The following is a 24,802-nucleotide window of genomic DNA, read 5'->3' as shown; positions in this document are numbered from 1 at the left end:
TGATTTTTTTAATTGTCGATTTTTTGTAAAGAAAATTTTTAAAAAATTTATAATTTTTTTTTTTTCAAAATTTCATGTTTTATGTAAAATTAGCGGATTGTTGATTTTTTTTGTAAAATTTGTGGTTTTTAGTAAAATCTACAATATTTTAATTTTTCGATTTTTTGCGAAATTTATGCTTTTTTCAGAGACCGAAAATAACGGGTTCACTTTCATTTCAATGGTAAATTCTCATTCGCATTCATTTAAAAATACTTTTTTGTGATATATCACTGAGAGAGTGATTTATTCGAGAACATTTTAGGTTTGGCGTTGAGAGGCACAGAAAAGAAACAAACACAAATAATCTGGATGAGTGATTTATAATTTATTTTTTTCGTAAAGGTCAGCTTGTGACTTTTATTTGCGAACATGAAAAATAAATCGCAAAAATGCATTTGATGCAAATCAACGCCTAAATATATTGATACGTTTTAACCTTTTCAAAACGTTGGTTTATTTCCTTTAAATAAACCGGATACTTTTGATTGCAAATAAAAGCCGGTTAGTAGTTTAAAAATTGTAACAACTCTTTATTTATTTGAAATGTACAACAACAGAATTAAATAGTCACTCAATGTTTTTTATACACTTTTATAAATTCTCAGAAATACAGACACTTTGTACACGAATTTACTTGAAAAATACAGCACTCTTTAAGGCACTCAGTTGATGTTTATTCGAATAGCGTCTCTGATAAACTGACTCACGACTGCAACCTCTGCCACTATTTATAACACTGCCATCTACACTCTAGATTGTTCTTTAACTGTCAAAATTGGAATATTCTAGATCTTACTAATACATACGCCATCTGTGGTGTACTTTCTACAATGTTCTTTAACTGAATATTCGAATTTGAATACAGCGTTGCCAACTTACGATCAAATCAACTGAAAGCTTTTATTTAATAATGCCCACATATACTTATGTTACAGTTTGCTATTACAGCACTGTTATTTGAAAGCATTATGCTACTTTTAAATCAGCCCTTAAAATCGTTATATTTGAATTCAAGAACAATTTCGTAACAACATAAAATTTATCAAAAGATTAATAACAATTTAAATTAAGAACAAGAACAAATGAATTGTTTATCTCACATCAAACCATTAAAAAACAACAAAAACGAATAAAGGTCATACCAAACCATTTAAATAAAAATCATTTTATAACTTTTATTTTCAGTGATTTATTTTTATCACAAAAATATAAATCACAATTTGGGTTTTTGGGTAGATGGACGAGTTATTTTCGATCTCTGTTTTTTTATATGACTTAAAAATGAGGAATTACAATAGATGGCGTATCTTTTCAAAGCGGTTTTTGTATTTAACAACTTATATGTCATTTTGAAGAGTACATATCTGCCATTTATTCTCACTTAGTTATTGACCATTTTGTTTTTGGTTCGAAAATGTCGAATTTTATACCAACAAAGCGTCATCTGCGGGAAGTTTGGATTTACTTCTTTAATTTCAAATAAATAAGACAGCTATAACCGGCCGAATCTTCATTACTTTATGCTTTAAAATAAAAATTTTGAATATTTTTAGGTAAACAAAATTTAAAATTTGTTTTTATTGTTTTAAAATTTTTTTTATATTTTTTCAAAATTTTTTTTATTTTTTTTCAAAATTATTTTAAAAATTTTTAAAACTATTTTTTTTTCAAAACTGTTATTTGAATTTTTTTAAAAAAACTTTTTTTTAATTTATTTGGAAAAAAATTTTTTTTTGGTGAATAAAAGTTCGGGTTTAATAAAATTTTAACCGATTTTTACCCATTGTAGGTCAAACTAACTTTGGCCTTATATACGCCGAATATCTACCATTAGATATCCATATTGTCTATATTAATGACTAATCCAACACCGAGAGTGTCCTGGTTTTTTTCTTATATCTCGGTCATTTGTATGAGGATTTTCAGGATTTTAAATAGCAACCGAAACATGTCTATAACGGATATATTGATGTATGAATCATTAATATAAGTTATTTGGGAGTAGCTCAACTATCCCGTAACGGAAAGTTTATTTCAGCATACAGAAAGTCATCGGTGATTTTAACACGAAAAACAAAGATCTCCCAGACAAAGTTATAGGACCAAGAATTTGAGGAATTACTCCATGAATATTGCTGCAAAACTCAACAGGAGCTCATTGGGAGCAACTCAAGCAGCAATTTCTAAACGTTTGCAAGCAACAGAATTGATCTAAAAGCAGGGAAAATGGGTACCATTCGAATTAAGGCTAGAGATCATCAAAAACGATTTTGCTTGTCGGAAACGGTGCTTGAACGCTATGAAAGAAACTAGTTTTTGCAGAGAACCATTACTTGCGATGAAAAATGGATCCATTACGATATCCCGCAGCGTAAGTGCTCGTATGATAACTATCTGTATTTGGATGGGACCAAAATTGTCCTACCTATTATGAGGTGTATACTGAAATCCGGCTAGACCCTCATAGGGAACCTGTAGCGTATGCAACTGATTCGTTTGAAGACAACATTGACCAAAAAACTCACAGAATATGCGGCCAGATATGAAACATACCATGATTCATCATGACAACGCTCGGCCACATGTTGCAATATGAGTTAAAAAGTATTTATAATGAAGAGATTGGGAAGTTTTGCTTCACCCGCTTTATAGTCCAGACCGTGCTACGTCCAACTGCTATTTGTTTTGATCGATGCAGAACGCTCTCTCTACACGCAGAGAAAAAACATGGTTGTGGTAACCATAAACTGAGAGCAACATATTATGATCAGATTTTAGCTTGTAGTCCAAAACATATTATGATCATTATTAGTATCATAAAATATCATAATATGTTCTGAAATAATCAAATTATGATAAAAATCAATCATAATATGTTTTGAAAATCATATTATGATAAAAAACAATCTTAATATGACCCAGAGTCATCATATTTATGACCAATTAAATCATATTATGATCCAAAACAATCATATTATGATTCAAAATAATCATATTATTATTAAAATTTGTTTTTGGAAATACAAAATTTTAATAGGATTTAGTTTTAAAGTACTAAATTCACAATTAAAATATTATTGATAAAATCAAATGTTATTCGCTCTAGGAAAGTTAAAGATAATATACAAATAAAACTATAGAGCGAATGGGAATCACAGACGCTCAAAATTTACTTGTAAAAACAACACAGCTTAGACAAACACCAGCACTCACATATGGTTGGAAAAAAGGCTATTAAAAGTAAACATATTTTGTTTGCATCTTAAACATATTATGACTACGCGTATATAAACTTAACATTTAATGGTTGTATATAAAAATAATATGTTTACCTAATTATCATTATTTAGTTGTTCGAAAACCATATTCATATTTATAATTGCGATGAAAATATAAACGTTTACAGTAACTATAATATTGTTGAAATTAAATTAAAACAATAATTTACGACAACAATATATTGTTACAGAGAACATAGTATAGTTGTCGTAACCATGTCCAACCATGTTTTTTCTCTGCGTGTAGGATACGCTTCACTTTGGAACATTGTGTTCGAATTTGGCTTGATTCGTTCTTGGCCTCAAATGATGAGCAGTATTTTTGGCTCGGAAACCATATGTTGCCAGAAAGATGGAAAAATGTCATAGCTAACAAAAAAATAATGGTGTATATGCTTATACACTATTGTTTTATTGAGGGGACGATATGTAGTATGCCCATTCACGTACTGTTTTTATTTCAATTATTTTCATTAGCTTTTCTCAGCTTACATTAATATGTAAATAATTCCCAATAACAAGTGTCACCCTAATCACACGTACACAATGACATTTAACCGACAGCATAAAAGACAATTGATTAATTACAAATATTTGCATTTTCATAGATACACAATCAGCATTATTTCATTACAATTAATTTCAAAATTCTGCTAGCACGATTCTGGCAATAGATATGTAAAATATCTATTGCCTGCACATAGTTAGGCAATTTACATTTACATGATTTTAATGGAAATATTTTATTGAATCAAATACTTATTTGAGACGATTTCAAAGATAAATTATTTTACAAGCAACTTACAACTTACACACAATCACATGTAAGAATTTGAAAACGTTTTCAACATACCTGAACTCTGTGGTTTTCTTTGTCACATACATAGATGAAGCCCAATGCATCTGTGGTCACACCCCATGGATAATTGAATTTACCATCTGCGGTGCCTTGTGAACCAAATGCCCGTAGAAAACGTCCTTGCGGATCAAGCACTTGTATGCGATGATTGTATCTTTAAATTGAAAAGAAAATGTTTGATTGATTAGTTCAAAATAATTATATTTTAATGGCGAAATTTAAATTTTATTAAGAAGAAAAATGAGGAATGGTTGTAATATCATAAATAAGTATATGAAGACCAACGATTGAAGCTAAAAATGAACTACATAAAACAATATGATTGAAGTTAAAATTTAGCTAAAGAAAGATCAACGATTGCTGCTAAAATTTAACTATATCAGGACCCACTATTCAAGCCAAAATTTAACTACATAAAGACCCACGATTGAAGCTAAAATTGAGCTACAAAAAGATGTACGTTTGAAGCCAAATTATAACCATGATTGAAGCTAAAATTGAACTACATAGAGACCCACGATTGAAGCTAAAATTGAACTACATAAATACCCATGATTGAAGCTAAAATTGAACTACATACAGACCAACGATTGAAGCTACAATTGAGCTACATAAAGACCTACGATTGAAGCTAAAATTGAACTACATAAAGATAAAAGATAAAACGATTAAAGCTAAAATTGAGCTACATAAAGATGTACGTTTGAAGCTAAATTATAACCATGATTGAAGCTAAAATTTAACTACACAAAGACCCAAGAATGAATCTTAAACTGAACTACATAAATACCCATGATTGAAGCTAAAATTGAACTACATAGAGACCCACGTTTGAAACTAAAATTGAACTACATAAATACCCATGATTGAAGCAGACCAACGATTGAAGCTACAATTGAGCTACATAAAGACCCACGACTGAAGCTAAAATTTATCAAGATAAAGATCTACGATTGAAGCTAAAATTGAACTACATAGAGACCCACGATTGAAGCTAAAATTTATCAAGATAAAGATCTACGATTGAAGCTAAAATTGTACTACATAAAGACCCATGATTGAAGCTAAAATTGAACTACATAAAGACCAACAATTGAAGCTACAATTGAACTACATAAAGGCCCACGATTAAAGCTAAAATTTATCAAGATAAAGATCTACGATTGAAGCTAAAATAGAACTACATAAAGACCCATGATTGAAGCCAAAATAAAACTATATAAAGACCAACGATTGAAGCTACAATTGAACTCCATAAAAACCTAAGATTGAAGCTAAAATTGAACTACACAAAGACCCAAGAATGAATCTTAAACTGAACTACATAGAGACACACGATTGTGGCTAAAATTTGTCAAGATAAAGATCTACGATTCAAGCTAAACTCGAACTACATAAAGACCCGCGATTAAAGATAAAATTTATCAAGATAAAGATCTACGATTGGAGCTAAAATTGAGCTACATAAAGACCCACGACTGAAGCTAAAATTTATCAAGATAAAGATCTACGATTGAAGCTAAAATTGAACTACATAGAGACCCACGATTGAAGCTAAAATTTATCAAGATAAAGATCTACGATTGAAGCTAAAATTGTACTACATAAAGACCCATGATTGAAGCTAAAATTGAACTACATAAAGACCAACAATTGAAGCTACAATTGAACTACATAAAGGCCCACGATTAAAGCTAAAATTTATCAAGATAAAGATCTACGATTGAAGCTAAAATAGAACTACATAAAGACCCATGATTGAAGCCAAAATAAAACTATATAAAGACCAACGATTGAAGCTACAATTGAACTCCATAAAAACCTAAGATTGAAGCTAAAATTGAACTACACAAAGACCCAAGAATGAATCTTAAACTGAACTACATAGAGACACACGATTGTGGCTAAAATTTGTCAAGATAAAGATCTACGATTCAAGCTAAACTCGAACTATATAAAGACCCGCGATTAAAGATAAAATTTATCAAGATAAAGATCTACGATTGGAGCTAAAATTGAACTACATAAAGACCCGCGATTAAAGCTAAAATTTATCAAGATAAAGATCTACGATTCAAGCTAAAATCGAACTACATAAAGACCCTCGATTAAAGCTAAAATTTATCAAGATAAAGATCTACGATTGAAGCTAAAATTGTACTACATAAAGACCTGGGATTGAAGCTAAAATTGTACTACATAAAGACCCATGATTGAAGCTAAAATTGAACTACATAAAGACCAACGATGGAAGCTACAATTGAACTCCATAAAGACCTACGATTGAAGCTAAAATTTAACTACATAAAGACCCATGATTGAAGCTAAAACTGAACTACACAAAGACCCAAGGATGAAGCTTAAACTGAACTACATAAAGACCCTCGATTGAAGCTAACATTTATCAAGATAAAGATCTACGATTGAAGCTAAAATTGAACTACATAAAGACCCATGATTGAAGCTAAAATAGAACTACATAAAGACCAACGATTAAAGCTACAATTGAACTACACAAAGACCCAAGAATGAAGCTTAAACTGAAATACATAGAGACCCACGATTGTGGCTAATTTATCAAGATAAAGATCTACGATTGAAGCTAAAATTGAACTACATAAAGACACACGATTGAAGCTAAAATTTATCAAAATAAAGATCTACGATTGAAGCTAAAATCGAACTACATAAGGACCCATGATTGAAGCTAAAATTGAACTATATAAAGGTCCACGATTGAACATAAAATTGAACCACATAAAGACCTGGGATTGAAGTTAAAATTAAACGTCACAAAGACCTACGATTGAAGCTAAAATTTAACTCCATAAAGACTTACGATTGGCTTTGAACTTTGTACCGCGAGAAAAGTTACAACATTTCTCATGTTTTCATTTAATTTCCATTTAAATATTAAACAATGTCACATTCTATTGTGTTATTATAAAGTACACAATTGATTTTTGATCAAAGTACGTTTAGAAAAGATAATAAATTCTAAAGATAAGCTAATTATTTGTTGATTTATATAAATTTTCATTTTGTAATGGACATAATAAATGAATTCTGTTATAATTTTAAATGTATTATCAAGCCTTTTGTATTGATGACACGGTGCTACAAAGGATAGAGTAGGTTACAGTACTAATGTAAAAAAATTGGTTTCCAAAAGCTACAGTTATGGCCAAGACAATAATTTCTAACATGATTGGCAATCGATTCGAAACGGCTAACAGGTAACGCTAATCACAAACCAAATTTTCAGTCTGACTTTAATTCTTAACAAAACTTAAAAACATTTTAAAAAAATTTACAGTAATTGCACCTATTATCTGTAATTTCAATTGTCATTGTTAGGGTCATGATATCAGTTATGGGGTATAACTACAATTATGGCTAAAACAGTCCCAAAATCAAACCCACTAGCTATTCTAATTCATCGAGTTTACTTTCATTGTAGCACTGTGTTGTAAAAAAGTTTTGCAAAGTAATTAATGACACAACTATGTAATTGCAAATGGCGTTAATTGAAATGGACAATCATCAATGGAAATTGAAACTTATTTTTCTGAAAAAGTCACTGCTCAGAAGACTGAGTAATTTAAAATGCAGACAAAGGAGCTAAAAAGTTGATAGATTTATCAAGTAATTTTAAGCAAAATTTTACTAACACTGCCTGAAAGAAAACAAAATAAATAAGCAAATGTATTTGTGCCTTTATTTTGCCTTCTATTGAAATGTTCTAAATAATACATCAGTTTTAGATATAATAGCATTGAAAAGCTATTTATATTGATACAATTTAATCAATCTGATAAATACCAACAGTGACGTGAAACCTTACACTAACTAATAAATTGTAATTAAATTTCTCATTAACAACAAACATTATCCGCTTAGCATTTTCAATTAGATGTTGGAAGCTTCTAAATAGAAAAAAAAATACAAACAACAAGGAAAACTTTCACTTTATTCAGTCAGAAAATACCCAGCAAAACAATTTTCTAATCACTTCAGTAAATAAATATTTCAAGAGAAGCCATGATTTGTTCATCTATCCGGAACGATAGATATAGGCATTATGTTCAACTATTTGATATTATTGCAAACTTTAAGAGTTGAGGACTGACATTTTTAATTGATGTAGATTTTCTCCATACAAAATTCATCTTGTAAACAACTGCGTGGTGTTTTAGAAACTTTAAAAAGGATATAGAACATTCTAGTTTTGACCGTTAAGATAATTCATGAAGCTACTGGAAGATGGTGCTGTATATAAATAGTGGCAGCGGTTAGAATTAACATCAACTGCATCACCAGTTTATTGTACATTATAAATTGTGTAATATAAATGTGTGTATTAAAACACAGACTAACTATTTAAACTGTTGTTTTTAAATTTGAATAAATAAAGGGTTGTTACAATTTCAAACTACTAAACAGCTTTTATTTTCAATCAAGATCCCCAGTATGCAACATTTCGAGTCAGTTCTTTTTATCGAACTTATTTCGAATTAAAATCGAAAATATGAATTTATTATGATGCTCTATCCAATCTATATTTTTTAGAATATCGTATTTTAATATTTTATAGAAATGGCGAATAATGTTCGAGTTTTTTTTTAATGCCAAATTTTATTTTTGCACAAAATGGACAAATGCATATACATACATATTATTCTTTTGTCAATTTGTGAGAAAATAAAATTTTATTTCTTATCCTATCAATAACATATTCATAAAAATATAGTTTAACACGAAAAATGGATCAAAGACGTCATAAATGAAAAGCGCAGCCAATTATTGATGTTGTTTTTTGACAATTCGAATCTCATAATCAGCAAACATCAGAAATATGTGCAGAGCTTATTTCATTTGAAAATGAAAACACATCTAACGCAACATTATTGGATAATAATAAAGGTATTGAATATGCATTATTTCAAGAAAAAATTGCTCGACGTTATATCGAAGTCGATATCGATAAAATTTTACGAAAAAATTATTAATTTTCGACATAACTTCGAATCATTTTGCATACTGGGGAGAGTTAGGTTTATTTAAAGGAAATAAACCACCGTTTTTAAAAGGTAAAAACGCAACAATATAAACTGTTTTTACCTTTTAAAAACGGTGGTTTATTTCCTTTATTTCTTGATTGCAAGTAAAAGCTGTTGAGTAGTTTGAAATTGTAACAGCTCTTTATTTATTCAAATTTAAAAACAACAGTTATTATATTGAACTTTAGTAAAATAGCTCTATAAAGGCCTGAGTTATCAGCACAACTAATATGGTCAAAAAATTGATATGAGCGAAAGCCGGAATTTTCACAAACAATTTTTTTTTTTCAAAAATGTAATTAACATATTTTGCTGGGATACATGTTTGATTAATAGTATGGGTTAATAATTATCCAACAGCATGCAGTAATTTGCCGTATCCCTATTGCTCTTTTCTTTCTTATTTAAAATAAATACCTAATGTTGTATTCAAGCAGCAGTTAGACAGTTTTCATTGAACCTGTAAATGACTTAGTCTTGCCACTTGTTTGTGTGTTTACTCTTTCCTAGTTTTTCTAAATAATTTAATTAAAAAGTTTAATGGAGTTTATTACGACTTTGTAAAGCTGGCAAATGTGTGATGAAAACCAAAAAAACAATGGATATTGTGTTTTGTATAGAAAGTTTACTCACCGATCCGCTATTATATATTGTCCAATACGATTGACCGCTACGCCGGCCAGACAATCAAATTCGCCTTCACCATTGCCATATTCACCGAACTGCTTAACGAAGATGCCATTCGAGTCGAACACCTGTACGCGGTGATTCGACGAGTCGGCGACGACAATGCTATTATCCGGCCCAACGGCTAAGCCGCGTGGCCAGGTAAAAGAACCGGGTTCGCTCCCCCGGCCCCCCAATTGGAACAGCTGTTGACGCTTGCGCAGGTACAATTGCCTAGGGGAAGTACCTGCCACTCCGGTTATACCGTGAGCTGCTGCTGCTACCGTAGGGGAGGTAGGGGAGCCTAGCCCGTTTTTTGAACCATCATCATCTGATGAACCAAGTTCACTGACCTGCCTCAAGGGCAGACCCAGGCTAAGGCGACGTGACACATCACTGGCAACGTGGCTACGACTACTGCCGCTGCCACTTGCACCATGACTCGATGTAGATGGCAGGGCCGAAGAGGTGCTACTGCTGCCGAGACCATCACGTCCGCTACCCGATGGTGCATCTTTAGAACTCTTATTGCCATATTTGTTCTTCAAATAACGGGCCCAAGAGCTTAAAGCTTCACCATCCTTGCTGTCGTTGGCTAACGACGACGAGCCGGCGCCACTGCGTGATGATGTACGATCGGTAATGGGAGAGCTGTCGCGTGATTTAAGAGCATGTGATGAACGACTGCGTGCCAAATCGGAACCGCCGTAACCGCTATATCTGTTGGGGGAGTGTAGAAAAAAGGGAAATTGATTAGTTGTGGTTTTTAAAAGCATTCATGTTATGAATGTTGACAAGTAAATTATATTTTTGATTTTGGATAATATAATAAACTATAGCTTAGTAAGCAAATGTGCTAAGTCCAATTTTGGTGAGAATTTAGATTTAAATAATGGCCGTCATTTATTTGATTGTCATTTATAGTTTGTTTCGCCAAATCACCATGGCTGGATGGATAATAGCGCCCATTTCCGAATGAATGGGTACATGGGCATACAAAATTGTCAAATTTGGGATGGTACCAACATGAGGCCAAAGAGCGTCAAATACATCTCCCGAAAAGGTCACTGTTTGGTACTGATTTGGGCTGGCTACATCATCGGTCAAGCTCTGTTGTTCGATGATTACACAGTGCAACACGAAAAAAAATAACCATAAACGGACACCACTACGTGATAAATAACAAAAAAAAAAAGACCCGTGTCTCCCAGTTTTTTTTATGGGCCCCCAAAGATTTGGTGCCTTTTCAGGCTCATATCTTGCAAACAGTTCGAAATTTAAATCTACTCTCTGAGACAAAGTTGTAGCCCTTGTCATAAAGAACAAAAAATGTGAACATATAAAATCCTCAAAACTTCATCTTCTAGATCAAAATCGCAAGAAAATTCGAAATAAATTTAGAAATAATTTTTTTTTTAAAGCTGCCTAAAAGTATACATTAGTTTATAATAATTTTAAAGTTTATGATCCAAAACACTTAACACTGTGTAAGAATCATTCCTAGGAAGTTCATATGTTCTAGAAAGTTGTTTATTGAGATCTTAGATACATTTTTGTAGTGGATTGTTTCCTTGAATTCTGAACGGTTTGCTACTTATGGACCTGAATAGGGAGGAAAAGGTAAAAAGAATCAAATTTTTTTAATTTTAATCTTGAAGATGAAGTTTCTTTGAGTTTATATGTTCAAAACTTTTGTTCTTTGTGACAAGGGCTACAACTTTGCCTCAGAGAGTAAATCAAAATTTCTAACTGTTTGCAAGATATGAGCCTGAGAAAATTATCACTTTTTTCCAAAAATGACACAGAGGCCCCAAATCTGGGAGACACTGACCTTTTTTTTGGACTTTTATCACGTAGCGGTGTCCGTGTCATGACTCAAAAAATTACACATAGTGTTACCAACTACTTTCGGCCTGAATTGTCTAATATGGATACCAACCATATGTGGTTTTAACACGTCGGCGCCACGTGCCACATTGGAAACTCTATTCAAGCGCTTTGAGGGCATGGTCATCTCGCTCGGAGATGATACGAACTGGCCAACGATATCGTGCTATTTGATTGCTCTAGACTTTTTCTAGTGGGGTTTTCTTAAGCTGCAGGTCTATGCGGATAAGCTATAAACTATTTGAGGGCATGGTCATCACACATGGATGTGATGTGAACTGGCCACCGATATCGTCCGATTTGATTGCGTTAGACTTTTTCTAGTGGGGTTTTCTTAAGATGCAGGCAGAGACCTGAGATGAACGACTGTAAGCCGGCTGATCCGAGCCGGCTTGAAAATAGCCGCCGTTTTTGATAAAAGTTCTTAAAAATTTCATAAAATTTTCACAATTTCACCTTTTAAATTTGTAATTATTTAGAACTCGAGTAGTTTTTTACTCAGAAAAAACTATTTCTTAAGCCGTTTCAATTCAAATATTTGTCACATATTGAACTGGTTTCAATTATTTCATAATTAAATCAAGTATTCATTTGCTCAGAAACAAAATTTCTTGATATATTCTCTTGAATTTTGAGTTTTGAATTTGATTATTTTGACAATTGAATTTCAAATACAAAAATTATTGAATAGAAAATTTTCGTAATTGAAAACACATGTTTGTTATTTTTTGTGTTTCACTTATGAAAATTATCTATTCAGTAATTTTTGTATTTGAAATTCAACCAATAACGATCAATTGTCAAAATAATCAAATTCAAAACTCAAAATTCAATAGAAAATGAGAGCCTGCTAGCCGCCGCCGTGAAATTTAGTTGACGCAGGTCTATGCGAATATGCCACAAACCAAAGCGGCCATCAAAGCCAACATTTCTGATGCCATCAGTCAAAATGAGCCTGATTTATGCGCGTCATGGAAGAGTCATGGAAAATTGGATATTTCGAATGCGATATACCCAGCAAAGGCGGACATTTTCATTATGCCATACATAATGGCATCGACTTTATTTTAATTTAATTTAAAGATAAGAAGCGCATAATCAAATACCCTTTCTTTGCTTCTTGAATAAATTCAATTTGTTCTGACCTTTTGCCAAAACTTAAATTGCTTAACAAAATATTACAATAAATCCAAAATCATTTCATATTTGTTTTATGAGAATCTCTGAAAACAATATATAAATCTTAATAACTGATTAATTTGTTGATGGGTAAATACTTGCATTAACGTCAGATTAAAATAATAAAAAAAATATTATACTAATTTTTAACCAAATTAAAGGATAATCAAAAAAGAAATAATAATAAATAATAGGTTTGTTAAAGAAACTAAAAAAAAACACTATTAATGAGATAAACTTTAACAAAATACGCGAATTGTCAACTAAAACGTTATTAAGTGAAACAAAAAGAAAATATAATTAATTTTGAAATGATAAACAGAAAACGCATTAAATGAGTAGTGAAAACAAAAGAATAAATATAGATAAATAAACGACAATAATTAAGAAATGCAAAATGAAAATGATTTATTTTGTACAAAATTAAATGAGAGAGAATAAATAGTATTTTAATGATGAATAAACATCAAATAGAATTAGAGTAAGGCGCCTTTACACTAGACAAATTATAATGGAAAAGGAATTTTGACACAAAGAAAAGCGTTTCTGTAGGCGCAATTTTTAAGTTTTAAAAAAAAAAAAAAAAAAAAAAACAAGGACAACACGAAAACCGTTTCAACAACAAATTTTATACAAAATTAATAAAAGTTTTTCATAACTATAGTATCTATATACAGCATATAGTTAACCAATAATTTAAATGAAAAAGAAAATAAAAAAGGAAAAAGAAAAAAATCCTAAATAAAATGCAATAAAATTTCGAATTTTGTTCCAGTTTAAGTTTAAGTTGCAAATATTTTTTTTCTTTTCGCTAAATATTATTATATCATGTATTAAGAAAAATATTAAAAGAAATGAATTCGTTTTATTTTTGTGTTAATCTCGCACCTTGAAGCTAAATAAGCAGATGGTGATGCCGTTGTTGGCGACACGGGCTCATCCAAATCATCATCATCGTTGCCAAACTGATGCGAGGAGCGACTACGTGCCAAACGATTGCGACGCTCCTTCATCGCTAAGTAACGTGAACGTCCGGTGCCATAACGTGAATCCGAATCATCGCCGGTGCCATTGGCATCCTCATCAAATGAGGCGTTTGGCGTGGATAGGGATGGTTGCGATACTATGGCGCTGCTCTTGCTTTTATTTAGAAAGCGGCTTGTGTAGCTGGAATTATTTGGTTTTGGTTTGGTTTTTGTTTTAACATTTCAATACTTTTTTTTTTTTTTTTTGCTACTTGTATTATTTTTTTTTTTAATTTATTTAGAAACAAAAATATTTTTCTACTTTTTATTATACAACTAAATAATTATAAAGAATTTTGTTTTTAATTTATTTCTTCATTCAATTTAAATACGAAATAGTAGAAGCCATTAATAATATCATAACACTATTTTTGTCAATATTTTTGCTTTTTTTGGTGAAAATAAAAAATAGATAGTTTTAGAGACAGAAAAGCTGGCAAATAAAAAAAGCAATTACTCTAGTTTGATGCGTTAGTATTGAAAGAGTAAATAAACATAAATATATAAACATAAATACACAAGTGAGTTAAATAAAGTTTGTTAATTTAGTTGAAATAACATAAAATATAAACAAATATAAAAGACAACAATATTTTAATAATATTTGTTTGGAAATATTTCTCGAAATCAAAAAAAATTACAAGGAAACAGTATTTTAATTTTACTGCAGTCCAAAACTAGCTAAATTCTACGTAATCAATATCTTTTAAAGTTTAAAATCGGAAACTAATTTGTTTCATTGTTTTATCGTATCAGAAGCAGTGTTTAAAAAGCTACGATAACTAACAAATTTTTAACTGTTGCTACAACTACTGCTTCAAAAAAGTGTATGTAGCGGTAGCAGTAGCAGTAGCATTTGTCTTTTTTCGTTTTCTTGTTTTTTTAAAACAACTGCTACCTTCAAAATATAAAACTCTTAACAGAGCAGTAGTAATAAAACATGAATTGTAAATGGAGTAGTAGCATAAAAATACAAATCATTGCTACTGCTCTATATCGAGTTTTAATTTTTAAGGTAGCAGTAAAGTAGCAGTTGATGCAGCAGTTAAGGTAGCAATAAAAGTAGTCAAAAAAGAAAATATTCAGTCATAACACCAAAATTGACAGAATTAAACACTGTGTGTTGTTTTTGTTTTGAGAGAGTTTGAAAGAATTATTCGATTTTATTCGTCTCAGATGTTCGTGTTGCTAACAGAAAGATCGTGTTTTCTGTGTGTATAACAAAAAAGCCGAACTTTTGTTTACAACACGGCCAACTTACACAAATATACATTCACAACAACAACACATAATATACTTTTTTGGCTGAACATTTTTATTTTTGACTTATTTTATTGCTACCTCAACTGCTACTTAGCTGCTACTTCAACTGCTACTTAACTGCTACTTCTATTACTACTAAATTTTAAAAGTAGCAGAATTAATAAAAAACTAATGACTGCTACATCAAAAGTTTTTTTTTTAAGGTAGCAATAGAAAATAAATTACTCTGCTACTTTTAAATTTTTCTTTTATTAGTACTACTACAACTACTGCTACCAAAATGTGAAGGTAGCAGTAGTAGTAGTAATTATTGACTCCGAGTTTTTATTAATTTTTTAACTAGACTACTTGTGTTTTTTCGTTGCTACTGCTACTTGTAGTCTAGTTTTTTAAACACTGATCAGAAGTAACACTAGTATTTGTTTTAAATATTAAGTATACGCCCAAGAGCCTTTACTATTTAAATTCAGCCCTATTTCTGCCCAGCAGTTAAGCAGGAATTCAATGTATCCCTTATAGACAGTAATTGTCACACGGAAATTTATATATTTTGGTTCATTTGACACGTATGCACTCTTTGTAGAGCAGAGAGAAGATAATTGGTTACTTTATACATCCCAGGTAATATAGAGTGAAGACAATTGTCACTAAAATGTCTCTAAGTAATCTAGACTGTAGGTACTTTAAACGTTTTGTGAGTAATTCGTAAAAACTGGTTGGAAAAAAATTGTATTAAGTTTACTGATATCCCATGTAACACAGCTTGAAGTCAATAGTCACTTTAGTGTCTCTTAGTAACCTATAGTGAAGCCACTTGAAAAGTTTATTTTGTACTGCAATTTAGAAAGTAGTTATTTTACCCACCAGTTTGTGATAAACACAGAACATTTTGGGAAATTTTCACCCACCTAGGACTTTTTCTCTAGGCCCTGCCATGCCTCCAACAGTCGGACGAAGATAGATCGTATTTTATAAGCACGTAAAATATATACGTTTTTGTGTTTTTTTTTTACACAAAATGTTGACTCATACCCTCGTAATATGTTACATTTTTAACGATCACTATAGAACAAAAACCATTTGAGGAGCCGCAGAACAAAAGGTACTTTTTCGCATATATGCAGCTTCAAAATATTATGAAACTATACATTTTAACATTTTCGATAAAAAATACAAAAACGATTTCATTAACATAAACCAATTTCAAAAACAATATCAAGTAAGAGAGATTAATTCGGCTGTGCCAAATTATACTTTAAAATAATAATTTTTAATATTGTTAGGCAACAAAATTTAAAAAAAAAATTTTTGAAAATTGTTTTTCAAAAAAAAATTTCTTTCAAAATTTTAAAAAATATAAATCGAAATAGTTTTCCAAATTTTTTAAAATTTATTGGTGAAAAAAAATTTAGATTGAAAAAATATTTTTCCCGATTTTGACCCATTGTATATCCAACTTACTAAAGCCTTATATACATCGTTGCAATGGACTTTGAAATATCTATCATTAGATATCCATATTGTCTATATTAATGACTTAGTAATCCACATGTAGTTCAAAAATACTCCAAAAATAGAGGTTCTCCCGGTTTCTTTATATCTCAGCCATTTGTGGGCAAATTTTCTCGATTTTAAATAGCAACCGATCCGGGGGAATTCCCGATATCATGTTTGTAAGTTATTTGGGGGCTATTTCAACATACAGATGAACAAACGGACATGGCTATATCGACTTCGCTATCTATAACGATCTAGAATATACATATGTATATACTTTGTGGGGTCACAAATGAAAGATGTATAAATTAGAAACGAAATGGGTTATTATGGTGATGGGTATAACAACAAAACCTGTTTAAAAACTGAATAGAAATATCCTTTGATAAAATTGAGGGTGAAACATTTAGCATATTTTCGGGGTTTTATTAATTACCCCGATTGAAAATGCATACATTTTTTAGAAAAGAACATTAAGAAGGGTAAAGGCAGAATAAAAGGAAACTCCATAATACACAATTTGTTTGTAATATCTCAATCATTCTAAAATATACTCATAATCGAAGTACCCAAGTTAACCCATTAATATAAAACATACATGTTTAATCTGTAGTGTTTATTATAATCGAAAATAATATTTTTTTAAACATATTTTGAAAGTATAAAATTTGGAATTTGGAATATGCATGAAATTTTATGAATTTTCTAGTCATAAAATTTTAAATAAAAAAATATTTGTAATTGACATTCTTTTTAAATATTGCTACTTTGACCCTAAACTCGCAACTTCAAATAAAATAAAATGTAATGTTGGAAGCACTGAAATTTTAAAAAGTTAAAAATAATGATGAAAACGGTACCGTGAAATAATTCCCAAATGAAATAACTCCCCACGAAAAAATGAAATAACACCCAACAAATTTTTCATACAACTTGGGAATTATTTCACTATGAAACAACTCCTAACGCATAGAGAGTTATTTCATAATTTTTTGTTGGGAGTTATTTCATAATGCAATAACTGCCAATGAAACAACTCCCAATGAAATTTTTGTTGGGTTTTATTTCATTTTATTTTGAGAATTAGGAGTTATTTCACTGTATTGGGAGTTATTCATTTTTGTTGGGTTCTACTTGCAAAAGCAAAATACTAAAAAATGGCTTTGCTCAGAAAATTTGTTTTGCATTGCCGGCCTTTGGCCGTCTTCTCCTCTGGAGTGTATCAAAATCTGGCTTCGCTCAGAAAATATTATGTAATGATATTAATGTGAAATGCGAAATGAAAATCGGCTTTCTGAAATATTATAAATTAAAGAAATCTTTTCTGAGCGAAGCCAGTTTTTGATATATCCCAGAGGAGAAAACCTTATTGGCCAATGCAAAAAACTTTTCTGAGCGAAGCTAGTTTTTGATACACCCCAGAGGAGAAAACCTTAGAGCCCGGCCAAAGACCGGCAATGCCAAAAACATTTCTGAACGAAGCCAGTTTTTGATATACCCTAGAGGAGGAAAACTTTGCGCTACGCCTCAGGCCCGCAATGCAAAAATGTTTGGTAAGCGAAGAATAATTTCACTTTTGTAGTTCTTTATTTCACTGGGAGTTAGATTACACAAATAAATTGCTTCGGATTAGGAATTATTTCATTACTATTGGGATTTATTTCATTGGGAGTTATTTCTCTTTTTTGCGACTAATATTTTTAAAATTATGAAACCGCCGATTATTGGGAGTAATTTCATTTTACCCTTTGGCAGTTATTTCATTTTTCAAGTTTGGGAATTATTTCATTATTGATGGGAGTTATTTCATTGGCAGTTATTTCATTGGGATTTATTTCATTTGGGAGCTATTTCACGGTACCGATGAAAACAATAACCGATAACAAAATTCTAAGAAAATTATTGAATTTTTTTTTTTTTTTTGATTGAAATTGATTGAAAAAATTTTATGTTACTGATGCTAGTAGCATATTTTTTCAATGCCTATGTAAAATTAGTGGAGGATTTAAAGACTTACAATTGAAAATATAATTCGAAATTATCGAAGTCAAATTAGTTTTGATCTACACCTAAATTCGTAATATTATAATATATGCCTTTCATTAGGATCTAAAAATAGCATTATATTTAATGTCTAAAATAAATCTGTAATAAAATCAACTTTTAATTTAATTTAAATCTTTATTTCTATCCCAATTACATTGAAAAACTAAGTTATTGAATAATATGAACCATAGAGTATAAGTACTTTATTCCCATCACAACGTCGAAATATTTTAAGACATACACAATCGAATCCTCCGTTTCTATACCCCTACATTGGGGACAATTTATTTAAATACTTTCAGTATTATTTCCAAATTCGAACATAAACATTTTGAAAAAAAAAACAATTAATTTCATGAATTTTAAAATATTTTTAAAACATTTCGAATTTAATATCTAAAATCGAAATATTGAAAGAGATTTAAAAGGAGGAAAATAAACTTTCACTTAAATTAAACAATTTCTTATATTTGGGGTATTCACACGGTCTGCTATTAGTCATATTATCATAATGTCCTAATATATGAGGAGCAGCAGGTACTTTTTGAAAATTTCAAAATTTTGGGAAATTGATTTTTTCTAGAAGATTTTAACCCAAATATTATAAAAATACCAAAAAGTCACTTTGTAAAAAAATCCGAAAAAGTACCTTTTGTTCTGCGGCTCCTCATATTATGTTGTTGTGTTTTAAACAAGAACAAAGTATTATTTTATGACAAAAAGTAAACATAGTTCAAATAGTCTTATTAGTTTAGAACTTTTTTGTTTAAAACACAACAAAAATTTGATTAAGCTATCATAATATATTAGGACATTATGACAATATGACCAAATAGTAGACCGTGTGAATTGTATTGTATAATTTATATGATATAAAAGCTTGTCGCGACAAGCCCAGCATATCGCATAATTAATGTAATAGCAGTTTGATTTAAATGAAAATAAATTTTCTTCTTTTTTTAATGATTATGTTCTTAGCTCTTAATACTTAAACAAAATAAATAGTAACTAAATATTTTTGTTTAAACAATTTACAAACATTTTTCTATTTAAGAATTTATATAAAGTAGCTACTTAACAAATCAGAAACTAATATTTTAAACTAAGATGGTCATGCTCTTTCTATATAAGTCAAGTTTTTGTTATTTTTTTAAAAAACAAAATTTTTTACTGTGCATTTGTCTGCTTCAAGGATTATAACTTAAGCCTCTTATTTAGGACAAAATGAAAGAATGAAAGTAAACAAAAGTGAAACTTTTGATCTTTTATGATTTTTGGTCATATTTGTATTTAATACACAACACCTACAACAAGCAAGTACGAAGAAGTTAGCTTATACATACATATCATAATAAGCAGGTAATTACATGGCAGTAAGACAAAAATTAAAAATTTAGAATTAAAACAAGGCTTTTGAGATAAGGGGCCCATCACACTAATTTATTTAAGATTTCAATTAAAACAAGCTTAACTAAATCAAAAATTTATGTTTGATTTAATTGATTTTAAAGAAAAACTTCTATAACAAAATACCATTATCAAATGACCATTTTTCAACAAATCTCAATTTGATGCTAAATTTTTTGTTTACTTTTCAACAATTTTTTCTTTTTTTATAAACGACAATTGTACAATTAAGTTTACAAAAAAACTTTTAAATCCAAAATAAATATGTATGTGAAGGGAGCTAACGAAAAATCTTACAAAACTAAAAATAATAAAAAACAAAAATAATAAAGTCCAAAGCCGGTCCAACCATCTTAAATAACAATGGCAAACAAACTCTTATACATTTGGAAAAATACACAACGTCTTTGAGAAAACTGAAGCAAGAAAAAAAAATAGTGTAAAAAAATAAAACGTGTAAGAGAATACAAGTGTAAAGTATCTGCTTGTTTGTTAAAAAATAAAATTGAGTTAAGCGTATTATTTGTAGGACAAACAAAGACGAGAAAAATAATGCTGGGACTTGTAAAAAGTTACTAATACCCAGCAAAGGAAATGAAAAAACAGAAAAACTAGTTACTAATAACAAACAGTGGGGCAAATTTTAATCTTTATACAAATCAGTGCATGAATTTTAAACAAATATGCTACGGATTGGAACAGGGGGTGTGGACCCTCCCATACAAAGTAAATAGTTGTTTATGAATATCTGGAGAAGTCTTAAAATTTCGCCCTAATATCTCCCGTATTATTGTACATAGTTTGTCTGAAAATGGGCGGTATTGTATAGTGGGCGTGGCACCGGCCATACAATGTAAATACCTAATTTCGAATATCTGAAGAACTAAAATCGTAAAAGTATTTAAACTTTATACATAATTTCTTATCACTATAACGAGTTTGGCTAAAAATGGGCGGTATTGTAGTAGTGGGCGTGGCACCTATCATACAAAACAAATAGTTATTTTCGAATAGCTAGTGAAAGTTTTCAAACTTTATATGCATCAATTTCGAATCAATGCATGAAGTTTAACCAAAAAAAAAATGGTAAGGATCGGAACAGGGGATAAGTCACCCCTCCCAAACTAAGTTAACAGTTATTTCTAAATAACTTGAGAACTATAATTATGAGATCATTCAGTATGACCGAATAGCTCTCCTATAATTTTACATAGTTTGGCGGAATATGGTTGGGATTCGATTAGTGGGCGTGGCACCTTCCATTAATATGACAAATTATATATAACAGAAGCTATAGCAGCTATCAGTATGAATATTTTGAACAGAAATGGGCGGACTACCAATTTTTTCGATGGGAAAACCTTCTATGTAATGCCACCAGCCTTACAGTAATTAAATTAATGAACAATCTAAAAGAGGCGACCATTATAACTGAAGTGACTACACTCTAGACTACATAGAGAATTTAAAGTAACAATCGACTTCAAGCTAGATTACCTGGGATATGTAAAGTAACCAATTGACTTATCTTTACATTGCAATGATTGGATACGTAGCTAATAACCAAAAAATTGTTAATAAGACAGACGCTGATCACGCAAATATGTCAAAAATTTAAAAATCGTACCGTGAGTTTTCGGCATATTTTCCTTTTTGAAATAACAAATGTTACTCAAGTAAGAGCTTCACTTCCATAGATTCTGAATTCATGAACGGGTTTTAAAACTTTCAGTTAAATTCCTGGTTCTTGAGAAACATTAAAGTTGATATATCTCGAAACCTTAGCGTGCTATTTTACAAAAAGGATAGCATTTGCCTTTTGTGTTATTGCCTTAAATGCAGTTGTAATACTGCTGGGTATTTTTTGAAATGTGGTTCTTCAGATGAGCAAGAAAAAAAATCGCTTCAAGACCTGCTTACAGTATGTAGGACACACTATCACAAATGTTAAGGACTTCAAGCTACTTGACAATCTACTTCTGATTTTAATACCAAAAGCAGCTTTAGCATTAACACTTATACTTCACACTATATTTCACTATATATTTTTATTTTTTTTGCTATTAAATATTCTTTATGTATTCTTGTGTATTTGTGTTGCCTTTATCCTTGTTTTTTTACTTGCTGATGTTGGTTAATTCATTTCTTTCGCTTCTGATGTTTGTAGTCCATGTTTTACAATATTCTTGTTTTCATTTGTTTATTTTCAAGTGTTGGTTTGTTTGTTTGGCTGATTCCATCAGCAATACATTTTTCAACACCCTGGTACTGGCTATTGTGGTATTTTCTACCACAAATGAAAAAAAAAACAGGAAAAATAGCTCAATGAAAAAAAAACAGAACAAAAAATTTATTTTTTTACCCAAATTTACTAATTCTACTTTAAGTTATTGCAGTATTTGTATATACTATTAATGGGGGGGTTGTCTGAGAAATTTACTGAACAACATGAAACAAAAATTATGTAAATATTTAGTTAGATCCCAGCTAATATTTGGTAATAACTTGCAATTACTCTATAACTTACTTAGAAGTAGTCGTATAATGACTTATTTATTATCTATTATATAATTGCTTACTTTCTATTCATTTGCATGAACTCATTATGTGTTTACTAATAACAGCATCTGCTACACTTAATTATCAATGAGTTATTGAAGTCATTACTTGTAACTTTGGTGATATTAAAGTAACACCATCATGTTAAAATAATGAATTAAATGTTGTGTAAATAGTGAAGAGTGGGCAATGCAAGTTTCTGCTGGGATCTTGTGAAATAATTGAAATAAATATTAGAATCCATATTATATTCCATGTATTTTTACCTAGAAAATCGGCCATCTACCACATATTTCAAATAAAACACCTTGTACTTTCCCCGAATTCAAAGACATGTCAATGTTTGGCATTCTTGCAAAACTGGTAAGAATATTCAAGATTACCATGAGATCATCAGTTAAAATTGAAAAATATCATTTAATACTAAACTATTTAAGCTGTATATTCGGCTGAGTTACATATGAATTTTCAACTCCACCCACGCCTGTTAAACTTTTCCATTTTCTTTGTATTAAAAAATGCTTTTAATTTGTTGCCTTATTTAGGCTTAATTTTTCATTTTCATTGTATTTTTCAGAGGTTGTGTTAAGACTGATGTTTGTTGTTTTTTCTATTTTTTATTTTTTTTAAATGTAGTTAGAAATTTATTTTTTTTGGAGCATGTTTTTCAAATGGTTACACAGAAAAAAATGGTAACAGTTATTAAGTAATTAAAAAATTTTGTTTAACACGTGATTTAAATTTTCAATAATTTTTTTTTGATATTTATTAACAATTTCAGTTGTTAAAATTCAATGGGAATATTATATTGAAAATAACAAAAACAAATGTGTCAAGAAAATTAAAATTAAAGAAAACAAGTAAGAAAGTATGGTCGGTCAAGCCCGCCATATAATACCCTACACTAAGTAAAAGAGCAAAAACATTTTTCATTTAAAATTTCAATTATTTATATTTTTGAGTGATTTTCGGAAGTGGGCCTTATATGGGGGCTATGACAAATTATGTACCGATCACAATGAAATTAGGTAGTGTGATTTATGTCTCTATGAAAGTTTACTATGTTGAATTTTGTGAGTATACCAACATTTTTAAGCGATTTGTGCACGTTAAAGTGATTTTCGGAAGCGGGTCTATATGGGAGCTATGACTAATTATGAACCGATCGTAACAAAATTTGATGACATGAATTTTGTATATATGAAACTTATTTGGAGCGCAATTTGTGGAGATACATAGATAAATTAAACATTTATGACCGATAAAGTCCAATTTCGAGGGGACTTTGTATGGGGGCTAGGTGAAATAATGGACCGATTTCAGCCAATTTCTACAGGCTTGGTCCTTGGGCCGAAAAAGTAATACGTACCAAATTTGATCGAAATATCTTCAAAATTGCGACCTGTACTCTGCGCGACCTCTACTCTGTGATCGGTCCATAATTGGTCATAGCTCCCATATAAGGCCCACTTCCGAAAGTCACTCATGAATATAAATTATTGATATTTTAAAAAAAAAATATTTTTACTCATTTATTATATGGTCTGGCTTGACCGACCATACTTATAAACTTGTTTTCTTTAATAAATTATGAAGAAATTGGAGTATTCTACATGGTAAGTTTAATATGAAACTATAATCTATCGCTATTGGCCGAACAATTGGACGTCAATTTTATATACAAAACTTTTTTTCAACAGGATTTCAAATGGACTCTTTTCATCATAAAATGTGTCGAGTGTAGAAGGAACTCATTCAAGAACAATACTGGAGTAAGAATCTGTAGAAGGTGATATTGATTGTAGTACTGATTCAAAAGGTGAGAAAGTGGATATTTTCATACTATATGTATATACAACATGAATTCCTTTAGTTCCTATAAGGAGCCTCAACAAAATATTTCCAATCGTTTATATTTGATTCTAGGTTCTTAATTTCATTCCAGCTTTTTTCTTCTCGCGAAGCCTATATGTCTAACTGTCTTCAGAAAGTGTGGGCCGTCCTCTCCTGCTACGTTGCGGATTACATCTCCTA

At 30.3% G+C, this 24,802-nt stretch overlaps 1 protein-coding gene across 5 annotated transcripts in view; it reads right to left on the bottom strand.

Annotated features, from left to right (window-relative positions):
• Positions 1-24,802, bottom strand: part of tn (thin) — a 167,231-nt gene that overhangs the window by 7,393 nt on the left and 135,036 nt on the right. For all 5 annotated transcript variants that reach the window (XM_065511546.1, XM_065511545.1, XM_065511547.1 and 2 more), the window contains 3 exons: positions 13,860-14,138; positions 9,873-10,625; positions 4,174-4,333 (listed from right to left, as the gene is read on the bottom strand). In XM_065511546.1, the coding sequence (XP_065367618.1) occupies positions 4,174-4,333; positions 9,873-10,625; positions 13,860-14,138 (1,192 nt within the window). The remainder of the gene's footprint in view (positions 1-4,173; positions 4,334-9,872; positions 10,626-13,859; positions 14,139-24,802) is intronic.

Source organism: Calliphora vicina, chromosome 5 (genome assembly GCF_958450345.1).
Source record: "Calliphora vicina chromosome 5, idCalVici1.1, whole genome shotgun sequence".
Taxonomy (NCBI): Eukaryota; Metazoa; Arthropoda; class Insecta; order Diptera; family Calliphoridae; genus Calliphora; species Calliphora vicina.
The sequence above is the reverse complement of the archived record's forward strand: the minus strand, read 5'-3'. Positions and strand labels throughout refer to the sequence as shown.